This window comes from Capricornis sumatraensis, chromosome 17, assembly GCF_032405125.1.
Source record: "Capricornis sumatraensis isolate serow.1 chromosome 17, serow.2, whole genome shotgun sequence".
In the NCBI taxonomy this organism is placed as follows: domain Eukaryota; kingdom Metazoa; phylum Chordata; class Mammalia; order Artiodactyla; family Bovidae; genus Capricornis; species Capricornis sumatraensis.
The window spans coordinates 60,797,572-60,821,055 of NC_091085.1; the positions used below are offsets into that span (position 1 = coordinate 60,797,572).

At 45.0% G+C, this 23,484-nt stretch overlaps 1 protein-coding gene across 1 annotated transcript in view; it reads right to left on the reverse strand.

Moving 5' to 3' along the window:
* The window catches only part of P2RX7 (purinergic receptor P2X 7), a 54,154-nt gene that overhangs the window by 18,999 nt on the left and 11,671 nt on the right, over nt 1-23,484 (reverse strand). The window contains exons 2-7 of the mRNA XM_068990270.1: nt 13,547-13,715; nt 12,373-12,441; nt 8,010-8,082; nt 5,585-5,681; nt 878-958; nt 117-246 (exon numbers count right to left, since the gene is read on the reverse strand). Coding sequence (XP_068846371.1) covers nt 117-246; nt 878-958; nt 5,585-5,681; nt 8,010-8,082; nt 12,373-12,441; nt 13,547-13,715 — 619 coding nt within the window. The remainder of the gene's footprint in view (nt 1-116; nt 247-877; nt 959-5,584; nt 5,682-8,009; nt 8,083-12,372; nt 12,442-13,546; nt 13,716-23,484) is intronic.

Below are 23,484 nucleotides of genomic sequence, written 5' to 3' on the forward strand. Positions count from 1 at the left end.
TCCATAAATTTGAGCATATTATTAAGACCCAGTGGTCCAGCCTCTTGGCCATTTGTCATCCTCCATCCCTTGACCCACCCTCCCCACATCACACTTTACAAACAGGCATCACCAACCTGAATTGCCACTTCTGAAAAATTATCTCCTGTTTCTTGGAAGATATCTCCTAGTCGGAAAATGGGACACTGTGGATCCCGAGTCTTGTGAAAGGTGCAGGTGCTGTTTAAATCCGGCAAGATGTTTCTCCTGCACATGATGGAAAGCAAACAAGCATCTCTATTGAAAATTGAGATCCATCTCTTTCATGGGAGTGAACCAGTGTGGTACCTGGCACCGTGAGGGCTTCCAACGATCCTGCCTTCTGGGATTCACACCCTTGTGTATTCCCCACTTACACTGTCCAGTGTTGGTCTGTGTGGCCAGTAATATATGACAGAAGTGATGGTGTGTCACTTTTGCATTTAAAAATACAGTGGCTTCTCTCCTGGTTACTATCTTGCTTGCTTGCTCTTTGGCTTGGATCAGTTGCTCTGGGAAGCCAGCCACCATGTCCCAAGGGGACTCAAGCAGTCCAAAGGAGAAGTCCACATGGTGAAGAACTGAGTTCTCCTGATGACAGTCACTTGAGTGAGCTTGGAAGAGGATTTTCCAGCCTCAGTCAAGTCTGGAGATGGCTGCAGCCCCCATTGACAGTTTGACTGTATCCTGACAGACCCCGAGCCAGAACCTCCCAGTGAAGTCATTCCCAGATGTCACTCTGAGATGCCCAGAAACTATGTGATAAAATTAAAGTTTGTTGTTTTTAGCTTCTAAGTGTTAGGGTGATTTGTTATGCAACAGTAGATAACAAATACAGCCAGACATTCTGGGCACTTACGTGGTGTAATTGTGGCCAGGGAAGTCGATATTATTCTTGATGAGTACAGTAAAGTTTTCAGCACTGACCAAGAGCGCAGGCCTAAGAGAGAGAAATGCAAAATAGGGGATCAGTGACTACAGGGACCAAGGGAGTCAGTGAGCCACTGACCAGAGGCTCTGATTTCTTGCTTGGGTCAATATGATGTTTGGAGAGAAATGCAATCCAGTGGGCAAAACCTTCCAAAATTCTCCAGCTTCTCCAGGAAGAATTTCTCCCTTCTTAAGACCCCATGGAAGGAGTTTCCTGGTGGTCCAGTGGTTGATAATCCTTGCTTCCACTGCAGGGGCACGGGTTCAATCCCTGGTTGGGGAACTAAGATCCCACAGCTGTGTGAGGTGGCATAAAAAAAGACTTCGTGGCATTTACTGTAATACTTCTCACTCTGATATAATGGTATGTCTAGGTATGCACAGTGGTGTGTTGGTAAATGTTTAAAAACCAGCTCTCCAGGAAAACAATAAGCCCTGAAATTGTAGCAGTTACTGACTATTGTGGTATAAATACCGCCACCATCGCTGATTTCAAGCTACCAATAGAACATCACTGAACTGGAATTGGGAAAGGGATGAGCATAAATGGCTCAGAGCTGGTATAAGCCAGCTCCAGCACACTCCTGTTTGTATTTTCCACAATAAGCTTGGTGATCCTGCAGGGCTGAGACAATAATTTTCTCATCTTGGCATCCTCAGCCTTGAGCACAGGGCCACACATACATACTTGACGCTATCATTCACTCTCTAGAGGCTCTGAGTAGTATAAAATCCTCCATGAGTGAGAGGAGCCCAAATTCTAGACTGCCGGAAGATCCACCCACCATCCATGCATTCATTCATTCAACAAATATTTATTGTATCAGAAATGGGGCTGGGCCCTTGGGACACAGTGATGAACAAGACAATCGAGGTTTTTGTCCTGGTGAGGTTGAGAATCTGTTAAAGGTGGAGAGAACAGGCTCCCTAAAATGATGCCACTGGTATTCTGTTGCCTGGCACACCTGAGTAGTGGCAAATATACATTGGGAGAAGCACAGGCTAAAGGTGGAGGGTATTTGGAAGGGAACATCAAGAATAATCTGCTCTGGGGGCGTCCCTGGTGATCCAGTGGTTAAGACTCCATGCTTCCAGGGCAGGGGACAGGGGTTCCTTCCCTGGATGAGGAGCTAAGATCCCAGATGCCACAAAGCAACTAAGCCTGGGCACTGCAACTACTGAGCCCACACACTGTGGGGCCCGTGCTGTCACAAAGATCCTGTGTACCGCAACTAAAATCCAATACTATCAAAAATTTTTTAAAAAAAGAATGATCTGCTTTTTATTTCAGGACTTCCAAAGCCCAACTTTGGCTCTACTGGGGATGTAATTATAGAGAACACTGTAATTTTTGCCTTTCTACATCAATTCCCCCCCTCTAGCAGTAGCACCTCAATTTTTTTCCCTTTCGGAAAGCCAGGTCTCTTCCACTCTCAGTCCACTCTCATCTCCTGCCCATCCCTTACAGCTCCCAGGGTGGGCATATGACCCGGAGCTGGTTTAACAGTGTAATCCACAGAGTCCAAAAGTCTGTTTTTTACATCTGTGTCTCTTTTGCTGTCTTGCATATAGGGTCATCTCTGTGGGAGAAGGTGAGAGTGGGATGATTTGAGAGAATAGCATTGAAACATGTATATTACCATATGTGAAACAGATCACCAATCCAGGTTTGACGCATGGGAGAGGGCTCTCAGGGCTGGTGCACTGGGACGACCCTGAGGGATGGGATGTGGAGGGAGGTGGGAGGGGGGGTTCAGGATGGGGGACACATGTACACCCATGGCTGATTCACGTCAATGTATGGCAAAAACCAGTACAATATTGCAAAGTAATTAGCCTCCAATTAAAATTAATTAATTAAAAAAATCACATCCCAAAAGAAGCAGCTTGAATTTCATGGTGGTCTTAATATAGTCTACATTTTTAATAAGCCATCAATTAAAAAATATTTAATCAACCAGCTTTGTGCTGAGCCATCTTGATAGAGAGAAAATACCATTTTCACCTCAAAGAGTCCCTAATCTGATTGGAAAACACTAACATAAAAGCAATAATAAAAGTATACAATAATGACAAAAAAAAACAAGCAGTGTAATCCAATCCCCTTGGCTTCAGTGATAGATTCTTTGACTGTCACATGCCTTAGACCATTGAGAACACCCCAGGATTATTGTGGGAACTATTGGGAAAGAAACACTTGTTTTCTTTAGGATTATTAGTAGCAAGGACAATGTAAACCTGGAGCGCCCCAGACCACAGTGTGAGGCGAGCCAGCATGGAAGAAAAGAAGAGCTAGAGGTTGGAGAGCGGAGAAAGGTAGAGGAAGAAAGAGAGAAAATCTTAAGACATCATTTAAAGCCTTGATCAAGCCTTGCCTGAAGCTAGTGTTTCTGGACTTCTCATTTACGTGAGTCAAAAACACAAGCCAAAAATTAACAGTCCCTTTTTTTTTTTTTCTGAAGCCAGTTGAAGTTATATTGTCACTTGCACACACACACAATCTTATTTACAACAGATACCTAATATTTGCGAGACCCTTTGCCTTTAGAACATTTCAAACTTCTGGGCAACATGCTCAGAATCAAAGGACTAAACGGTCCCCTTTTATTTCTCTTTCATGACACTTAAAAATTTCCTCTTCAGAATGACAGCCCTCTGTGCATGTGTCTTATCTCTATTAGATTGCAAAACCCTTGGGACCCACTCCATATCTGGGTCTTCTTGTATTTTACAAAAAAAAAAATGAGCACAGTTCTCCCTACTATCTGATAATGAATGTGCTGGAGAAACAATGAAATGAATCATCTTTGTAATGCTTCTCTATAACATATGAGAAACTGAAGGTAAGGGAGTTACTCGTCCAGGGTCATGTAAAATTGCACCCCACGTCACAGAACATCAGAGATGCACGGTATTTATGTGATAAATAAGTTGCTGGCAGAGCCAGGACTGAAAACCACAGGTAATCAAGAAGCTCTTGCCTTGAACCAGGGCCTTCTTGAATGTAGGCTTGTGTCCCTCCTGGGTCTTGGATAATTTCTTCTGGGACAAAGAATCTTCCCTGACCTACAAATGAACCTGGGCGGTGCCATTAGCGAGTGAGAGCCAGACAAGCTGGTACTGCCTGGTGCTTTCCACTCCGACATCAGGAACTTTTGCCTGAAGCTTCTAAAAAGTTAGTTTGGGGAAGTTTTCTCTTTGCCCCATAGATGCTGATGGTGGGGCCCTGAGTCACATTTCTCTAGAACTACACTGTCCACCATCCCCTAGGCACGTGTGGCGTGTGTGACTATTTAAATTGTGTCTGTGTGCTGAGTCTCTCAGTCGTGTCCAACTCGCTGCGACCCCACGGACTGTAGTCCGCCAGGCTCCTCTGTCCATGGGATTCTCCAGGCAAGAATACTAAGTGGGTGGCCATTTCCTCCTCCAGGGGATCTTTCCAACCCAGGGATTGGACCCATGTCTCCTGCACTGGAGGCAGATTCTTTCCCACTGAGCCACTGGGGGAAGCCCGACTATTGAAATTAAATTAAACTCAAAATTCAGTTCAGTTGTGGTAACCACATTTCGGGTGCTTAACAGCCACATGTACCAGTGGCTACCAGACTGGATGGTGGAGGTACAGAATCTTGCTGTCATTGTAGAAAGTTCCATTGGACAGTGCTGGTCTAGAACCACCACACGTCTAGGGGCAGATCATGTGTGCGTTTGTGTGTTATTGGGCACTTTACAGTGTGCCAAGCACAGGGCTCACTGTGCAATCACTGTGCAGTTATCATCTCACTTAATTCTCACAACAGCCCAGTAAGGTTGATACAGTTATTATCCTCATTTTATTTTTAACTGAAAAAAATATATTTTGGCCACGCTGCTTGTGGGATCTTAGTTCGACCAGGGATGGAACCTGCGCCTCCTGCATGGGAAGTGCAGAGTCTGAATCACTGGGTCTGCTGGGGAAGTCCTGTTATTCTCATTTTAAAGACAAGGAAACTGAAACCCAAAGGGGTTAAGGCACTTGTTCAAGGTCACATAGCAAGGGTGCATTAAAGCCTGGATTTGAATCCAGCTCTCCTTATTCTCTGCTGAAATGCAGTCCTCCCAGTGTTTTCTGAGGTTTAACATCAAGTTCTGCCTTCTGGGCCTGACCTTGAGAAGAATCAACACAGGGGAACACCAAATGTGTACGTCACTGTGAACATTTAAGAAAACTTCCTTTCCCTTCCCTTCCTTCTCTCCTCCCTTCCCTTCTTCCTTTTTCCTATTTCCCCTCCCACCTTCTCTTCCTTAATCACTCAGTACAGACACTGACAGTCAGAGTGGTCCCTGCTATAGCACTGGAGGTGGTGTCTGGAGGTGCCCTGGAAAGTGCTGGAACACTCAAGGGGCAGGGGGCACCCAAGGGTGCTCAAGGTAGTAGCTATTTACCAGCTGGTCCAGAATTATGTCAATATTTTGACCGTAAGCAAGGCCCTCCCAGAGACCACTAGTGTGTCTGGCCTGGGAGTCACTAAGCCAGTAAGACCCGGGACTTGGGGAGGGAGGGTGGTGCTGAGAAGGGAAGCTGGGGCAGTGCCTCGCAGGGCTTCGTCTGCTTGAGGCTGCTGGCCACTGTGTCTGTCCCCTCCCTACAACTCACGCCGGAGCCTTTTCCGCTGCCTCGACAGGACACCAGGCGAAGACTTCACAGGTCTTCTGCTTCTCTTTATAATCTATACACCTGCCAGTCTGGATTCCTGTGAAGGGTCAAGGGGTTGTAGAAGCACAGGTGTGAAAGAACCGTGGGAGGAAACTCCACTTTACTCAAGCAAGAGGCTGTTTCTCAATCCAAGCAGTTTTAGTTTCTGTGTAACCTCATCCAAACCACAGGCTTACATAAGAAAAACCAAGCAAGCAACACGTCGAACAGTAACGTTTTCAAAGAAGGATCAAAGAGAAGACATAAAGACCATAGATGCTGTTAGATTTTTGCTTGCTTGTTTGTTTCTTCACAAGAAAAGATGCCTGAGAGGGAGGCAGAACAGGGTGTATTCTTTTGCCTGGTATAAATGGACTAGCACATGGCTTCAAAACAGACATCTGAGTTCCTCCAGGTGTGTGCAGCATGGACCAGGATGTACAGGGCCATGCAGTAAGCATGGCATGTCTTCCTGGAGTGTCAGTGTCACTAACAGATATTTGAGGGGAAAGTTAAATAGTAAGTAGTGTTAGTTAACTCTCCTTCAACTCAAATGCAGAAGCATTATGGAATGGAATTGAATATTCATATGCTTTTCTGTGTACATGTGTGTTATAAACTGGCTTTTAAGGCAATGACACCCCACTCCAGTACTCTTGCCTGGAAAATCCCATGGACAGAGGAGCCTGGTGGGCTACAGTCCATGGGGTCGCTACAAGTCAGACACAACTGAACGACTTCACTTTCACTTTTCACTTTCATGCATTGGAGAAGGAAATGGCAACCCACTCCAGTGTTCTTGCCTGGAGAATCCCAGGGACGGGGGAGCCTGGTGGGCTGCTGTCTATGGGGTCGCACAGAGTCGGACGCGACTGAAGCGACTTAGTGGCAGCAGCAGCAGCAGCTGTGATAAAGAACCCACCTGCCAATGCAGGAGACATAAGAAACATGGGTTCAATCCCTGAGTTGGGAAGACCCCCTGGAGGACAGCATGGCAACCCACTCCAGTATTCTTGTCTGGAAAATGCCCGTGGACAGAGGAGCCTGGAAGGCTACAGTCCATAGGGTTGCAAAGAGTTGGACACAACTAAAGTGACTAAGCATATGTTATGAACACTGATGGCTGGAGAGGATGTGGAGAAAAGGGAACCCTCCTACACTGTTGGTGGGAATGTAAACTGATACAACCATTATGGAGAACATACAACCATTATGGAGAACAGTGTGAGATTCCTTAAAAAACTAGGAATAAATCTACCATATGACCCAGCAATCCCAGTACTGGGCATATACCCTGAGAAAGTCACACTTCTAAAAGACACATGCACCCCAATGTTCATTGCAGCCCTGTTTAGAATAGCCAAGATATAGAAGCAACCTAGATGTCCATCTACAGATGAATGGGTAGAGAAGATGTAGTACACATACACAATGGAACATTACTCAGCCGTACAAAAGAACGAATGAGTCGGGTCTAGTGAGGTGGGTGAACCTAGAGCCTGTTGTACAGAGTGAAGTAAGTCAGAAAGAGAAAAAAAAATCATATATTAACTCACGTGTATGGAATCTAGAAAAATGATATCAATGAACCTATTTGAGGGGAAGGAATGGAGAAGCAGATGTAGGCAATGGACTTGTGGACACAGTGGGCTAAAGAGAGGGTGGGATGAATGGAGAAAGTAGCATTGACATATATACACTGCCATGTGTAAAACAGATAGCTGATGAAAAGTTGCTGTATAACACTGGGAGCCCAGCCTGGTGCTCTGTGATGACCTAGAGGGATGTAAAGGAGGGAGGGGAGAGAGGCTCAGGAGGGAGAGGATATATGTATGTCATGGCTGATTCAAGTTGTTATATGACAGAAACTAACACAACATTGTAAAGCAGTTTTCCTCCACTTAAAACAAAACAATATTTTTTCTTTTTCTTGTTCTCTTTTTGCGAAATCTGTTTTAATTTTATGTGCCTTTTTTAAGTTAAAACAAGATCTCTGGAAACTCTGAAGGTTGATATTGCCTCCAGGGGCCCTGGGTGGGGTACACATTCTTGCTTCTCAACCTTTGGGGAAATTCAAGAGGAAACGTGTAGAATACTCAGATGATGCTACTGGGCGTTCAAATTTCTATCAGTGAGAACACTGAAGGGGCTAATTCTGTTAGGTTTTCAGGAGCTGCCCTCACTGGAAATTAGAGTCACATTCATAGTCAGCAGTTGGTCCTCTGGGTTCAGAGTCGAGGCATGGGGCAGGCATAGGCCCATCCATGGCCCAAGGAAGGTGGATGAAGGCAGCTGAGAGCCAGAAGCTAAAGAGCTGGGCTTCTCAAACATCACCAGGATTCCAGACCATCCCCCTGCAGGTCTCAGAAAAAGAAATAGAACATACCTTTGCTCAGTGGGCCCAGCCATCCCTTTTTACAGCCCCGATCAGAGGAACAGAGCGTCCTGGGGGTGGGGTACTGCAGAAAGAAGGACAAAATAGTGGGGAATAAATTGTGTCTCTAAGATATAGGAGAGCAGATGTCTATGTTCACACAAACGTTTGTGTGCAGATAATGCTCAAAAATCGAAACAGCCCAAACAGCCACCAATAAATGAATGGACAACTAATATCTAGGACATTCATGCGATGGAATGTTATTTGGCTATGAAAAGGAATGAATGAAGTACTGATACCTGCTACAGTGTAGATGAAACTTGAAACATGATGCTAAGTGAAAGAAGCCAGACAGGAAAGACCACGTATTGTATGGTTCTGTGTATATGAAATGTTCTGAACAGGCAAGTCCGTAGACAGAAGGGTGATCGGTGGTCGCCAGGAGCTGAGGGAAGTAGGGTACTGAGAGTGACTGCTAGTGGGTATGATGTTCCTTTTTGGAATGATGAAAATGTTCTGGAAACTGACTGAGATGATGTTTGCCCAGTTCGGTGAATATACTAAAAACCACTGAGCTAAACGCTTGAAAATGGTGTGTTTTATGGTACATGACATATCTCAATAAAAAATAAAAATAGGGACTTTCTTGGTGGTCAAGTCGCTAAGACTCCACACTCCCAATGCAGGAGGCCAGGGTTCGATCCCTGGTAAGGAAACTAAATCCCTCTCACTGCTACAAAGATTTCACATGCAGCAATGAAGATCCTGCATGCTGCAACTAAGACCTGATGCAGCCAAATAAATGAATACTTTTAAAATTAATAAATATATAAAAATAAGTAAAAGTCTAAGAAGCATATGCCAGGGGCCACTTTCAGGGAACAGCCCTTGGTTTGGAGATCAGGGGCCTGGATCATGCAGCCTTGTGGCTGAGGAACCAAGTGAAGCAGACAGGTGCAATGGCTCAGCAGGAAATGTGGAAATAAAGGATTCCAGCCAGCCCTCTCTCCTGGCCTGAGAAAAATGAGGTCAGTCAGCTTCTAAGACTAAGGGCTGAGGGCAGAATGAGGAAAAGAAAAGTGAGATGGCTTGGTTTATGCATTCTCGACTTCCCGATTTCTGAGGACCAGGTTTAATGGTCAGTCTTAGGGAGACCAGGAGTTTCGTGAAAATAGGCTCTTCCGTGCAGTGTTACAGAAATTCAGGGGAGAGCCCAGGCTTGGACGCAGGTGCAACCAGGTGTGGCAATAGCTGCACCATTTTCTAGCTGAGTGGCCTCAGCCAGGTTACTTTGCCTCTCTGCACCTCAGTTTTCTCACCCCTAGAAGGGGAATGGACAGATTTGTCTTATATGGTTGTTGTGAAGATTAAATGAGTTATGATGGGAAAGGGGTTAGCCCATGGCTTTTGCTTAGTGAATGTTTCCTGTAGTTTTCAATCTCTTTCACTTTCATGTTCTCTTTTCTTCCCAAGTTGCCTTCTTCCTGTCACCCAGCATGTCCTTGGTTTGCTGCTCTTGTGATCCCCAACTATATTGTGAATCCTTTGAACACAAAGCCTGGGTTGTGTCTTTGTAGTCTGAGTGTCTGACACATAGTCAGTCTGGATAAACATGGAAAGAATGAATAAATGATCATTTACTGTGACTCATGGGAAGTTACGTTATTTTGATTATCGACTGGAAAGAAATCTCAGGAAAGAAGATAAACCGACTCTATTTTACTCTCAAGGTGAAATTCCAAAATTAAAAAAAAAAGAAAAAACAATAGACATTCTAATCATCTCTTTTGTGATTGTCACATGCATCAACGATGGCCACAGATTCTTTGTCACTCTTGCCATTGGGAGGTAGAGCATCTTCCCTTCCCTTTGAAGCTAGGTCTGACTCTGATTGAATAACCAACAGAAGGCAGTGGGAGTAACGCTGTTTCAGCTCTAGTCCTGAGCTTGGGAGGCCTGGAATCTTCTTTTGGTCTGGCGGATCCTGAGCTGCTGTGAGGAAGTTTGGAAAGACTACGTGGAGAGACCCTGAAAGGAGGAGAAGCCTTAAGAGTCCCCAGAGAGGAAGAGAAGGCCAGCCAAGCCCAGGCCATGAGAGCCCCCACACAGATCCCAGGATCAGCAGAACTGCCCAGCAGAGCTCTCTCAACCACTGAACTATGAGAGTTGCTAAAATGCTCATGGCTTTAGGGACGTCCCTAATGGTTGAATGGTTGAGACTTCACCTTCTAATGCAAGGGGTACAGGCTCGGTGCCTGGTCAGGGAGCTAAAATCCCACACGTCTCACGGCCAGAAGCACAAAACATAAAACAGAAGCAATATTGTAACAAATTCAGAAAAGACTTTTTAAAAAATGGTGCACATAAAAAAAAAAAATTAAAAAAAGAAATGCTCGTGGCTTTAAGTCCAGCAGGTTCAGGGTAGTTTGTTATGCAGCAATAGATTATTAGGACCAATGTCTCTTCATTTCGGTGTACACCTGGGGCTTGGCCATTTACTGGAGACAGATGTCAAGCCCTATCCTTGACTTCCACCTTCCAGTAAGAGTTGCGGGGCGGGGAAGGGGGGTGGGGGTCGGGGGGTGGAGGGGGGTGGCTGTCAATATGCAAAGAGAGGAGGCAAATTTCCCACTACAGCAACCCAAATCAGCTCAAATCACAGATTAAAATCCCAAGAGTTACAGTATTCTCCAGGCTGGGATTGCCTCCACAGAACTCAGTCTGAGTGACAGCCTGTCTGAGAAGGAGTAACTTGTCATTTGGGTCATAACAGCTCACATTGGAGTGCATTTTCCAATGCATCGTGCCTTGTTTCCAGCCTGTCACAGAAATTCGCTCATTGTTTCAATAATCCCAAGACCTAGGTTTTGCAATCAGCCCCATCTTGCAAATGAATACACCAGGACACAGAGCCGTGAAGTTACCTGCCCAGAGTCACAAAGGTAATAAATCAAGTTTTGAACCATTTGTAGTCAAGCTCCTAAAACCCAGGCTCTTAATCTCTGTGCTATCCTGACTCTCTTCCTTGACTTCTTTTACAAGTCTCTTTATTGATTTCTTGTAAGTCTCAATAACTTGAAAAGCACTTGTGAAAAGTGCCATGGCAGAGGTGGGGGGGTGGGGGGGTGGGGGCCGGGGAGGAGGAGTGTGAGTAGCAGTTTCAGAGTATGGGACAAGAGGGAACCAAAGGCCCCAACTGGATTCAACTTTGGATGCTGCTAGGTAGGGAGATGGAAAGGAATATTTAGTTGGACAGGCAGCTGGCTACTTCATTAGAGTAGCAGGGACATTTAACGGGAAGTGGAGGCGAAATAAACGTTGAGAGGTCTCTTTTTAGGGGAGCATTATTGAGACAGACCTGAAGGGAACGTTCGCTTATTTCCAAATTTAGGTAGAAATGATGGCAAGGACTGTGATGCGAGAGGGTGTATCCACACTGAGCTCCCAGACACTCAGAAATCTAGGTGTTGTCACCAGAGAGGGCTGATGAGCAAGACCCACAGGCAAGGCTGGTCTTCCCCACAGGCGCTGCACCTCACCTCTCGGTGTTGGGACAGTCCCTGGTAAAACACAAGTGTCTTACTTGAGAGGGGAACAACAGGAGGGTGTTGCCTACGAAGACATCACTATAGACAAACTGATCAGAATAGCTAGTTGTCATTTTATAGAGCAGTGAACAAGACTGGGATGGGACAGAATAAGATACACATGTTTTTATAGGGAAGAAAGTTTTCCAGAAGAAGGCAGAAGGTTGAGAGAGAGTACGGAGAGGGCAAAGCAAGGTGGGGAAAGAGTGAGTGCAATGAAATATCAAACTTGCACTGTCTGACATCTTCCCAGGCTGGCCCTGCAGGTAGTTCACAGTGAACAATGGGAGAGTTGTGAATGAGGACAGCTGGATTCTAAGTTTGGCTCTGCCTCCAGCAAGCTGTGTGATATTGGGAAGGTCACTGATCCCAATATCAGTGCTGATCTTTGTGCTGACCTGTAAAATAAGGCTGGGAGTGCTGCTACCCCCCTAAAGTTGTTGTGAGGCTCCACTAAAACATGAGACACTATGCAAATGCCAAGGTTCCATGCTGTCCCAAGCTGCTCCAGGAGCAAGCGACGGAGAAAGCAGGCCTCGAGCTGCACAGGCTCCTAGTGCTACAGCTGGAGACCCAGGGCGACAGACAGAGATCTGGTGGTTACAGAGTGAGAAATGCAGGGTCTTCTCACCCTTACCAGCCAGCCCACATCTACACCCCTGCTCTGTAGCAAGCAGAGGCTCAGTCAATATTTGTGGGCTCCACAACACCCCTGGTCCCAATTTCCATTTTCTCTGACCTGTGCCTCCTCCAGAAACTCTTATCACCCATCCCTCTCTCCTTACCTCAGGACACAACCCTTGCTCTTGGCCTTCTGTCTTGAGAAAGTTTGTCATCATAAAAAAGGAGTTCCCCTGCAGAGAAAAAGGAGAGAAGGCAAAATGGCAAGCCCTTTGAGAACAGAACTGCTTAATCATAGTAATCCAACTGGCTAAGTGCCTGGGGGCGAAACTTTCCACTCTTCTAAGCTTCAGTCTAGAAATCTGGGTCTGGAAGCAAATCGACTACCCAGAGCGCTTAATATCCAAGCTGGATGAGCCGCCCTGCTGAGCCGAGGGAGAGCGGAGGAACATTCAAATTGATTGAGCACTCATTTTCCATTCCAGCCTCAAAAGCAGCCTTTTCATTTTTGGGGGACACAGTAAGTCCCATTACATTGAAAACCAAAAGATGTGAGGAGGTAGAGGTGCTATTCAGATTATCCAGGACTTTAATGAAAGGGTCATAGGGCATCCCACCACCTGGGCAATAAATAGGTGGAGATTTTAATGACCCTCTGTTAGAAACAAATGGATAGCAGCTTGGCTTTTATGGTTTTTCGAAGGTTTCCAGCTTCCAATGGGCCCTTTTGTCCCTCTTACCACCCCTCTCCATCTGTTCTTTGGTGTTCTCAACTCCACTTCGACCTCTCCCTTTTGAGAATTCTACGTTCATTTTATCTTTTTTGCAGATTGAGACAATCTCAAGCCCTTTCACACCTTTCCATTCTTTGTCATCCGTAGCCTGTCCTTGTCCAAAACTGTAGCCAGGAGTTTTCCTGGAGACATTTTTGTTGATAAAATGCCACACAAACAATATAGAAGGGCTCGTCCCCTCAAGGCAGAAAGTTCTTTGCCCTTCTGGATCTAGGCAAAACTTGCTGACTTGATGGCCCTGCTTCTGACAAGCTATGTATAAATAAAGTTTGAGTGAATCAAATCATGTTTCCAACGCATCAGGACACACTGCTATTTTGAGAAACCCTGTAGGAATTGATAAAGCAAAGTGTCATCTCCTTTGAGTTGCTGCATCTGACCCAATTTTGCAATTTTTAGGTTTTCTCAGTTGGGATTTTCACAGAGCTTTTTAAATGGGGCCAATGTTTTTCTGGAGCGAGTCTCTAGGTCCCAGGGGAGGAGGAAGAGGCCCTGGGGAGAGTGACCAGGGATGATTCCTGGGAGGATGCTGACAGGTGCTTACCTGTAAGGGGAAGGTGTAATCCGCCATATCAAAGACACTCCGCACAACCTTCTTCTGCCCATTCTCCATAATCTCCTTTTTCACCTCTGCTATCCCTTTTATCTTGCTGTGCACAGAACTGATGACAGGCTCTTTCCGTTGGTACCTCTTGTCACTCACCAAAGCAAAGCTAAATGACAGACACAGAAAAGCATCAGCGATTTTCTCAAGGGAGACACAGTGCCATGGTTTTGGATGCAGGAACTGAAAGCCAGCTCCATTAAAATCCAGGCTTTGCTGGGTGACTTCGGGCAAGTGACTCACCTTCTCTGTGACTCATTTTCCTTACCTGTAAAATGGGAAGAATAGTCATACCTACCTCATGGGATTGTTTTGAGGATGGACTGAGAAACCCATGCAAACTCCTCAGCACTGTATCTGGCTCATAGTGAGCTTTCATCATGTGGAAACTGTTGTCCCCAATACCAGTCTCTAATATCACCTAATATAGACCTTAATTTATAGATAAGCAAATAGCAAAGTCCACCCCAGGTCAGTCCACCAGCTTTGTTCTGGGACTCAGTAACGCATTAATAGTTTGTTCCAGGTTTCCCAGATGGCGCTAGTGGTAAAGAACCTGCCTGCCTAATGCAGGAGACATAAGAGATCTGGGTTCAATCCCTGGGTCAGGAAGATCCTCTGGAGGAGGGCATGGCAACCTGCTCCAGTATTCTTGCCTGGAGAATCCCATGGACAGAGGAGCCTGGTAAGCTATAGTCCATAGTGTCACAAAGAGTCAGACACTTAAGAATTTGTTTTAAAGGCTTTGTTTATTCATTGAGCATGTATCTGTTTGGTCTCTTCCCTCTGCTCAGCCTCTAATATCTGAATGTTGTTAGGCAGTCAGTAGCTGTCCTTTATGAGCTGACCTTGGGAAACAGAGATACTGTGGGCCAAGGCTTGGTCCCAGCTGTTCTCAACCTTGGCTGTACAGTGTAATTACTTAGGGAGCTTTCAAAATTGCAATTCCCTGGTCTCATCCCTGGAAACTCTGATTCAATAGGTCTGGGGAGTTATCCAGGTGCCTATATATTTTTCTAAAATTGATTCTAATACACAGTCAGGGTTGAAAACCCCTAAGAGACTCATGGAAAAACAGCTCACATTTGGCAATATGAAGTACTGTACATTTGAGGTGCATTCCCCACGCCCCAACAATTTCACTCTTAGATGTATGCCCCAGAGGAACCCTCAAAGAAGGTGCCCAACAAGTTATGTACAGGAAATTGTAAAGCTGCACTATTTATAATAGGGAAAACTAGAAATCATGGAAATATCCTTGAACACTGAATGGGTGAATAAATTGTTGGATTTATTGACTGGAATGTTCTGTAACAGTGAAAGTGAATGGAGACCTGCTTGCATCAATGTGGAAATAACGTAACATTGAGTAAGGAAAGCACGCCACAGAATGAGATAGAGTTTAAAGAAATTAAAAATGATATTATATGCTCAAACAAATACCTGTCCACACATATTCATGGCACACTATTCACAATAGTCAAAAGGTGGAAACAACCCACACATTCATTAAAAGATGATGGACAATCATCTACCCATGAAAAGGAATGAAAGGAGACACATGCTGTCCTGTGGACGAACCTCAAAAAACTTTGTGCTAAGTGAAAGAAGACAGACACAAAAGACCATGTAGTGTATGATCCCACTTATATGAAACATCCAGAATAGGCAAATCCACCGAGACAGTAGACTGATGGCTCCCTGGGGCTGGCGGAAGGGGTAAATGGGAAGTACACGCATAATGAGGTTGCCATTGGGTTTCTTAAGTTTATTTATGGCTCTGCTGGGTCTTCATTGTTGTGGGAGGGTTTCGTCTAGTTGTGGCGGGCAGGATAGGGGGCTGCTCTCTAGCTGCGGTATGCTGGCTTCTCATCACGGTGGCTTCTCTTGTTGTGGTGCATGGGTTTAGTTGCCCCACGGCGTGCGGAATCTTCCCAGACCAAGGACTGAACCCATGTCCCCTGCATTGGCAGGCGGATTCTTAACCATTGGACCCCCCAGGGAAATCCACATAATGAGGTTTGCAGAGAGCCCAATTTGAGATCCAATGAGCATATATGAGACAGAGCTATCCAGTGTAATTCCATAGACAAATATGATGATGCTTGTTCAACAGTGTATTTCAGCCTATCATCACAATGTGTGATGTTCTTCTTTGTTGGATATTGCAACAGTCTCCCAGAATAACCGTGTGCATTTAACCCTCCATTTGGGAAGCTCAGTCTCTTGTTGTTGGTATGTCACTCAGTCACATCCAACTCTTTTGTGATCACATGGGCTGTAGCCCACCAAGCTCCTCTGTCCATGGGATTCCCAGGCAAGAATACTGGAGTGGGTTGCCGTTTCCTTCTCTAGGGGATCTTCCCAACCCAGGGATCGAACCTGCGTCTCCTGCATTGGCAGGCAGGTTCTTTACCACTGAGACACCTGGAAAGCCCTTAGTCTCTCATATTCATCCCCAAATGTATGACATGGTATAGATCAGCCTTAATGGAATCCAACCCTCTCAGAAATCAGAAAACTTGTCTTTATATATTCATGGTTCAGTGTCTTAAGACTCCACACTCCCAATGCAAGGCCCTAGGTTTGGTCCCTGGCCAGGAAACTAGATCCCACCTGCCACAGCTTAAAGGTCTAAAGATTTTAACGCGACTGAAAGGTCCTAACGCAACAAAAACTGAAGATCCTATGTGCTGCAACTAAGAACTGATGTAGCCAAATAAAGAAATAAATGTTTTTCAAAAAGAATCAAAATGCTTCAGAGATGCATCAAAGAAAATAAAGGAAACAAAAGAGTCTGCATATGGAAAGAACATTCTAACGATTGTCCCAGCAGCTGTCTCCTGATCTCCTTGGTGAATCAGACAAGCCATGCCCCCTCTTTGGGTAATGGATTTAGTCCCTGAATGGGGAGATAACTTGGACAGCAAAGATATCAAACCAAATAATCCTAGTGGAAATCAACCCTGAATATTCCTTGGAAGGACTGATGCTGAAGCTGAAGCTCCAGTACTTTGGCCATCTGATGCAAAGAGCCAACTCATTGGAAAAGACCTTGATGCTGGAAAGATTGAACACAAAAGGAGCAAGGGTCTGCAGAGGATGAGATGGTTAGATAGCATCACTGACTCAATGGAAGTGAATTTGAGCAAACTCTCAGAGGCAGTGAAGGACAGGGAAGCCTGGCATGCCACAGTCCATGGGGTGGCAAAGAGTCAGACACGACTTAGCGACTGAACAGCAACAACAACGGGGGAATAACTCCCTGGCTCCCTAATCCCTGTGACTGTTCAGCTCTAAGAAGCTACAATTCTCTGTATTCGGAAGAGCGCAAAGCCACTGGTCCCTGGAGTGAACAGGGGCATGACGGAACTGGGGGATTCAGCTGGGCCTTGTAGGATGGATAGGTGGAGATGGGGGAGAAGAAAGCTGAAGAGTCTGGGAAGACGAAAGAGAATAAAAGTGACAGGAGCCTGGGTCCTCACGGACCAGTCTAGCTGAAGAGGAGGGCTGCAGAGGGGCAGCAGGAGGACAGAAGGATGGAGGGGAAGGTCCGCTGGGGGAGTCCCCAGATTGGCACACTGCATCTGACTCACCAGTTGTAGACCACGATGCACACCATAAAGAGGTTTTTCAGAAACCCAATCCACGAATTCTCAATGAGAAGGACTTTCACAGACTTGACCTGGCACCTCAGGGGGGTTTGGCTGCATGCACCCATGGTGAGAGAGTCCTCAACGTGCCACAGGAAGGAAATGCCTCTCAGCAAAGCCAGACTTCACCCACGCAGTGCCTGAGCTCACTGAGCAAAGGTAACACTGGAGTGAAAGGGTGTGACCTGAACGTGAACCATCCTCCCATCCGGTTAACTGATGTCTACCCCAGCGCCAATAGACTTCTGTGGGCCCCTAAGAGAACTGTGGGTCCTGGGCCCTCTGTGCCTCATGGAGTAGTTGAGCCTGCAGCCTCTGCAGCTTATATTTAAAATCCCAAGAGAAGAATCTGATTGTGTCCAACCCTGGTCCACTCAGCTGTGTGAGTGTGTATGTGTGTGCGAGGGTGGTCAGAAAGGGGCCAGGGACAGTCAGAGATGTACTGCGAAGAAAGTGGAGGAGAGCCTGCACCCTGAAAGGCAAGTTAAATGCTGGCTTCCTGTGGCTGCTGTAATAAGCCACCAAGAACTTAGTGACTTAAAATAACACAAACATTTTTTCCTCTTAGATCTGGTGAGTCAGATGCCTAAAATCATTCTTAGAGGATTCAGATCAAGGTGACAGCAGGCCTGGTCCCCCCTGGAGTCTCCACTAGAGAGTCTGTTCTCACCTCTTCCAGGTTCTAGACCATCCCAGGGTTCCCAACCACAACTCTCTACCCTCAACTCTTCTTGTCACGTTTTCTTTTTTTCAACTTCAACTCTCTTGCCCTTCCCCATTATAAGGACTCTTGTGATCATGCTGGGGCCACTCAGATAATCAAGAATAAGCTCTCCATCTCAAGACCTTGAACTTAATCACATCTGCAGAGTTCCTTTCATAAGGTACCATATTCACAGGTTCCAGAGATCAGGACATGGAGATTTGGCACGGGGTGGAGGGCATTATTCAGCCTCCTACAATATAGGCAGGGCTTCCCTGGTGGTTCAGCAGTAAAGAATCCACCTGCTGATGCAGGAGACGTGGGTTCGATTCCTGGGTCAGGAGGATCCCCTGGAGAAGGAAATGGTGACCCACTTCAGTATTCTTGCCTGGGAAATCCAATGGGGAGAGGAGACTGGTGGGCTATAGTCCATGAAGTCACTAAAGAGTGGGACACGACTTAGCTACTAAACAACAACAATATACCAAGCCCGTTCTACTCTGCCACACCATTCCTTGAGCTAGCTAATGAAGGGGGTTCAGTTTCTTGTTACTCACAGCTTGGCTAAGACATCATCTTTTCTTCCAATTCTCTTTGACTATTGCACTTCTTATCCACTATCTAGTTCATTTGGAAAAACCTTCCTTTTCATACTTCTTAAACTATCTCTCTCTTGTTCCAAAAACTCCTACTCCAGAACACAATACTTTCTATACATCCTACTGTATGGAGAGAAGAGAGTGAGTCCTAGTCTGTTAGTTAACGTTTACCAATTAGAGGAAATATTGGACTGGTCAAAATTTTCATTTGGGTTTTTTCAGAACACAGTATAGGGAAATCCAAATGAACTTTTTGGCCAACCCAATATAATGGATAGGTGTAAAGGCATTGAGCTCAAAAACTCAGTTATACAGATATAGGCCATGGACCACCCAGATTGGCAGAGGTTTATCTTAGAGGCCCAACATTTTAAATAAGTCCAAACCCATATTAGCCAAAGTTGTGTTATATCCTCTAGTAAACAAAACCCAAAAAACTATTGTCGTCTTAAGCTTTGGTGAGAGAAGTAGAATATTCTCCTTGAGGGTGGTGTTAAGCCAATGACCTATGCCCTAATTAGGCAAGAGGCAGAAGGAGCCTTGTGTTCAGGTCTTATGAGCCACACATTTAAAGAGAATCCCTTTGGTGGTTGTAAAAGTGTAAACTTCACAGAAAAGCACAAAGAACATGAAAAGGTTCCAATGTTCTCCCTCTCAGAGGTTATCACTGTTGAAAATTTGTGCACATGTTCCTGATGCCTCTTTATGCCCCCACCTAGACACAAAAACATGGCCACACTCTACATGCTATTAAATAACTTGCTGTTTTTGCTCAATAATATATTAACTCTTTTCACAATAGTAGTCCAAAATGGATGATAAAGATAGATCTATAATATGTACCCACTTTGAATGGTTACAGGGTATTCTAGTATTTAGGTTGGAACATATGAAATTGCCCATTTTGTAGACAAAGCTATAGAATATTGGCAATTCCATACGGTTCAGCCTAAGAGGTGAATTGTGAAAATTTGCCAGCTATTCTCTTACTGATGGATATTGAACTGGAACTTTTGTTCAGTTTTGTAAACATTTTTGGTAGTCCTGATATAGCTTTTACTATGTGTCAAGCACTCTTTTAAGCATATATTAATAACAAATACTAACTCTTTCCACTCTCACCTGCCCAAAAATAACCCTGTAAAGAAGGAACAGTGTTACCCTCACCTTATAGCTGAGCAAACTGTGACACCAAGGAAGTGAGCCCGATTTCACATAGTGCTGTAGACTCAATGTTTGTGACCACCCCGCCACAAATTCGTAAGTTGAAATCTAACCCCGATGCAATGGTATGAGAAGGTGGGGCCTTTGGGAAGTGAGTAGGTCACAAAGATGGAGCACTTGTGAATGAAAGTAGTGCACTTATAAGGGGCCCCTGAAACAGCTCACCTCTTCTGCCGTGTGAGAATACAGCAGAAAGATGGCCATCTGTGAACCAGGAAGTGGGTTTTTACCAGAAACCATATCTGATGTTGCACTGACCTTGGGATTTCCAGCTTCTCGAACCATGAGAAATAAATTTCTGTTGTTTACAAGCCACTCGGTCTTCGGTATTTGCTCCAAAAACTCCTACTCCAGAACACAATACTTTCTATACATCCTACTGTATGGAGAGAAGAGAGTGAGTCCTAGTCTGTTAGTTAATGTTTACCAATTAGAGGAAATATTGGACTGATTGCTCATTGTTGGTGTGTGGAAACATGACTGATTTTTGTGTATTGATCTTGTGGTTTGAAACTTTACTGATTGGTTTATTAACTTTAATGAGTTTTTTTGTGAATTCTTTGTGATTTTCCATATATAGGATCTTTTTTTTTTTTCTAATTTTTATTTTGGCTATACCAGGTCTTCGTTCCAGCTCACGGGATCTTTAGTTTCAGCATGCAGACTTCTTAACTGTGGCATGCGTGGGGGATCTAGTTCCCTGACCAGGGATTGAACTGGGGCCCCCTGCATTGGAAGCCCAGAGTCTTACCTACTGGACACCCAGGCAAGTCCTCCATATATAGGACCTTATCACCAAAGTATAGTTTACATCTTCCTTTCCAATTTGGATCCCTTTTATTTCTTTTTGTTGCTTGATTGCACTGGCTAGAATGTCAAATACAGTTTTGAATAACAGGCATTTCAGTGGTAAAAACACTCATCTTTGTCTTGCTCCTGATCTTTGTGGGTGGGGGAAACCCTCAGTCTTTTGAGGCTCAGTCTGTTCTCTTCAATATTATACCTCATGAATTCTCCACTCTCCCCTTTCATGTTGCCAGGCACATGTTTACACAAGAATCTTGTCACACTTCAGGTAAATTTTACACCTTAAGTCTCTGAGTCAAAGGACGTGCACATCTTTTTTTTTAAATCTCAGTTAATTTTACCAAACCACAAAAGCTTGAACCATTTCATGTTTCTACCAGCAATGCACGAGTGCAGGCATCACCTTTTAAGAGAGCCTTGACAAACCAGAGTGTGGTTGTGTGGGCTTGGCTGGGATAGTAAAGAGTCTGGATACTGTCTTAGGGGTACAGAACCAGAGGGACTTCGGCTATTAAAGTAGAGAAATGTAATAGCAGGCTGAAGCCATTTGGAAACTGTCAAGTAGAAAATGGACCACAGGGCAGAACTCTAACCAAAAGGGAAAAATTATAGGGAGATAGATTTTGAATCAGTGTAAGGAAGGAATGTCTAATAATTAGAACAGTCCCAGAACAGAACAAGCTTTCCCTGTAGTTGCTAGTTGGTGACAGTGATGACAATGACAACAATGATGATAATTTTCATTTATCCCATCATCTCCCTTTCTCTTGAGTCTCCTCTCCATCTGCATTTCAGCATCAATTTCCCATCTTAAAAATAAACCTTCCCTTGACCCCACATTCTTCTCCTACTACTTGCTGCCTCTCTCCTCCTTTGTATCCAAGTCCCTTGAAAAAGTGAGTCACCACATCCATTTCCGAGTCTCCATTCACTCCTCTGCTCACTCCAAACTGGCTCCCACCCCTGGAACTTCTATAAAGCCTCTCTTGTCAAGTAAACAACAACACCATCACTGAATCCAGTAGACGTGCCATGGACCTGATCTTCCTGGAATTCTCAGCAGCATTTGATACCAGTGACCATGCCTCCACTTTTCCCCTCACCTTCCCAAATCCACATTCTCCTGACTTTCTTTGGATCTCCATGTTTGCCCTTTCTGAGAATCCTTTGGTGACCTCTGTGCTTTTCACCACTTAAAGGCTAGAATTCCTCAGGGGTCTGTTCTAAGCCCTCTTGTCTTCTTATCTGCATCCTCTCTTGCTGGTCAGTTGCAGCTACTGCCATGGTTCTAGTTAACCATTTTTATGCTGGTGATATAGAAATCTACATCCCTAGCTCCAGATTCGCATATCCGTCCATCAAGTAAGTATCTACATCTATATGTCACATAGACTTGTGCCTTTAGTGCCTTCAGTTCTGAATTCATCTTCCACCCTAGACGGGCGTCTTCCCCCCTTCACTTTTCCTATCCCCAGTGAGTTCTACCACTCATCAGTGGCCAAGCCAGAGCATGGCGAACTGCCTAGTTTATCCTTTCCCTCATCCCCCCCCATCCATTCAGCTGTCGAATCTTATTGTTATGTCTTCCTAGCATTATTCAAAACCATCTACTTCTCTCATCTACCGCTGTTAACTCCTCATTCCAGATCACCATGAACTCTCACCTGGATGGCCCGTAAATAGTCTCCCTCCCTCTGTTTGTACTCTTACCTCCTCCATTTTCTACAGTACTCTATGGGGAGCTTGGGCTCAATCACTTACTACTTACCTGACCTTGTGTAAGTGACTTAGCCTGTCTTTATTTTTCCTTTAATTTTTGGTGCAGTGGATCTCCACTGCTGCACCGTGGCTTTCTCTAGTTGCAGTTCATGGGCTTCTCACTTCGGTGGCTTCTCCTGTAGCGGAGCACAGGCTCTAGGTGCACGGGCTTCAGTTGTTGCAGCGTGGAGGCTCAGTAGTTGTGGCGCACGGGTTTAGTTACTCCTGGCCCAGGAGTCGAACCTATGTCCCCCGCATTGGCAGGTGGATTCTTATCTACCATACCACCAGGGAAGTCCTACTTAGCCTTTCTGAGTCATCGCTTCTTCTTCTATAATTAGGGGATATTAGAATTATATTGGGCTCCCCTGTTGGCTCAACTGGTAAAGAACCTGCCTGCCAATGCAAGAGATGCAAGAGACGTGGGTGCAATCCCTGGGTCAGGAAGATCCCCTGGAGAAGGAAATGACAACCCACTCCAGTATTCTTGCCTGGAAAATTCCATGGACAGAGGAGCCTGGTGGGCTACAGTCCACAAGGTTGCAAAAAGTCAGACATGAAAGAACTATATTGGCCAGGGTTTCTAGTTCTAAACAACAGAGTCCACTCTGCCAAGTTTAAGAAGATTGTCTAGGAAAGGCAAATCTATAGAGGCAGGGTATAAGTTAGTGTTTGCCTGGATCCAGTGGGTAGGAATGGGGAGTGACTGCAAATGGGAATGAGGGATCTTATTGGAGTAATGAAATATTCCAAAACTGAATTGTGATGATTGTTGTCCATCTTGCAAATTTATTTAAAAAATCATTGAAGTATATGCTTAAAATGGGTGACTTTTATGATATAATAAATTATACCTCTGTTGGATCGCAATAAACTGTGGAAAATCCTGAAAGAGATGGGAATACCAGACCACCTGACCTACCTCTTGAGAAACCTATATGCTGTCAGGAAGCAACAGTTAGAACTGGACATGGAACAACAGATTGGTTCCAAATAGGAAAAGGAGTGCGTCAAGGCTGTATATTGTCACCCTGCTTATTTAACTTATGTGCAGAGTACATCATGAGAAACGCTGGGCTGGATTAAGCACAAGCTGGATGACACCACCCTTATGGCAGAAAGTGAAGAGGAACT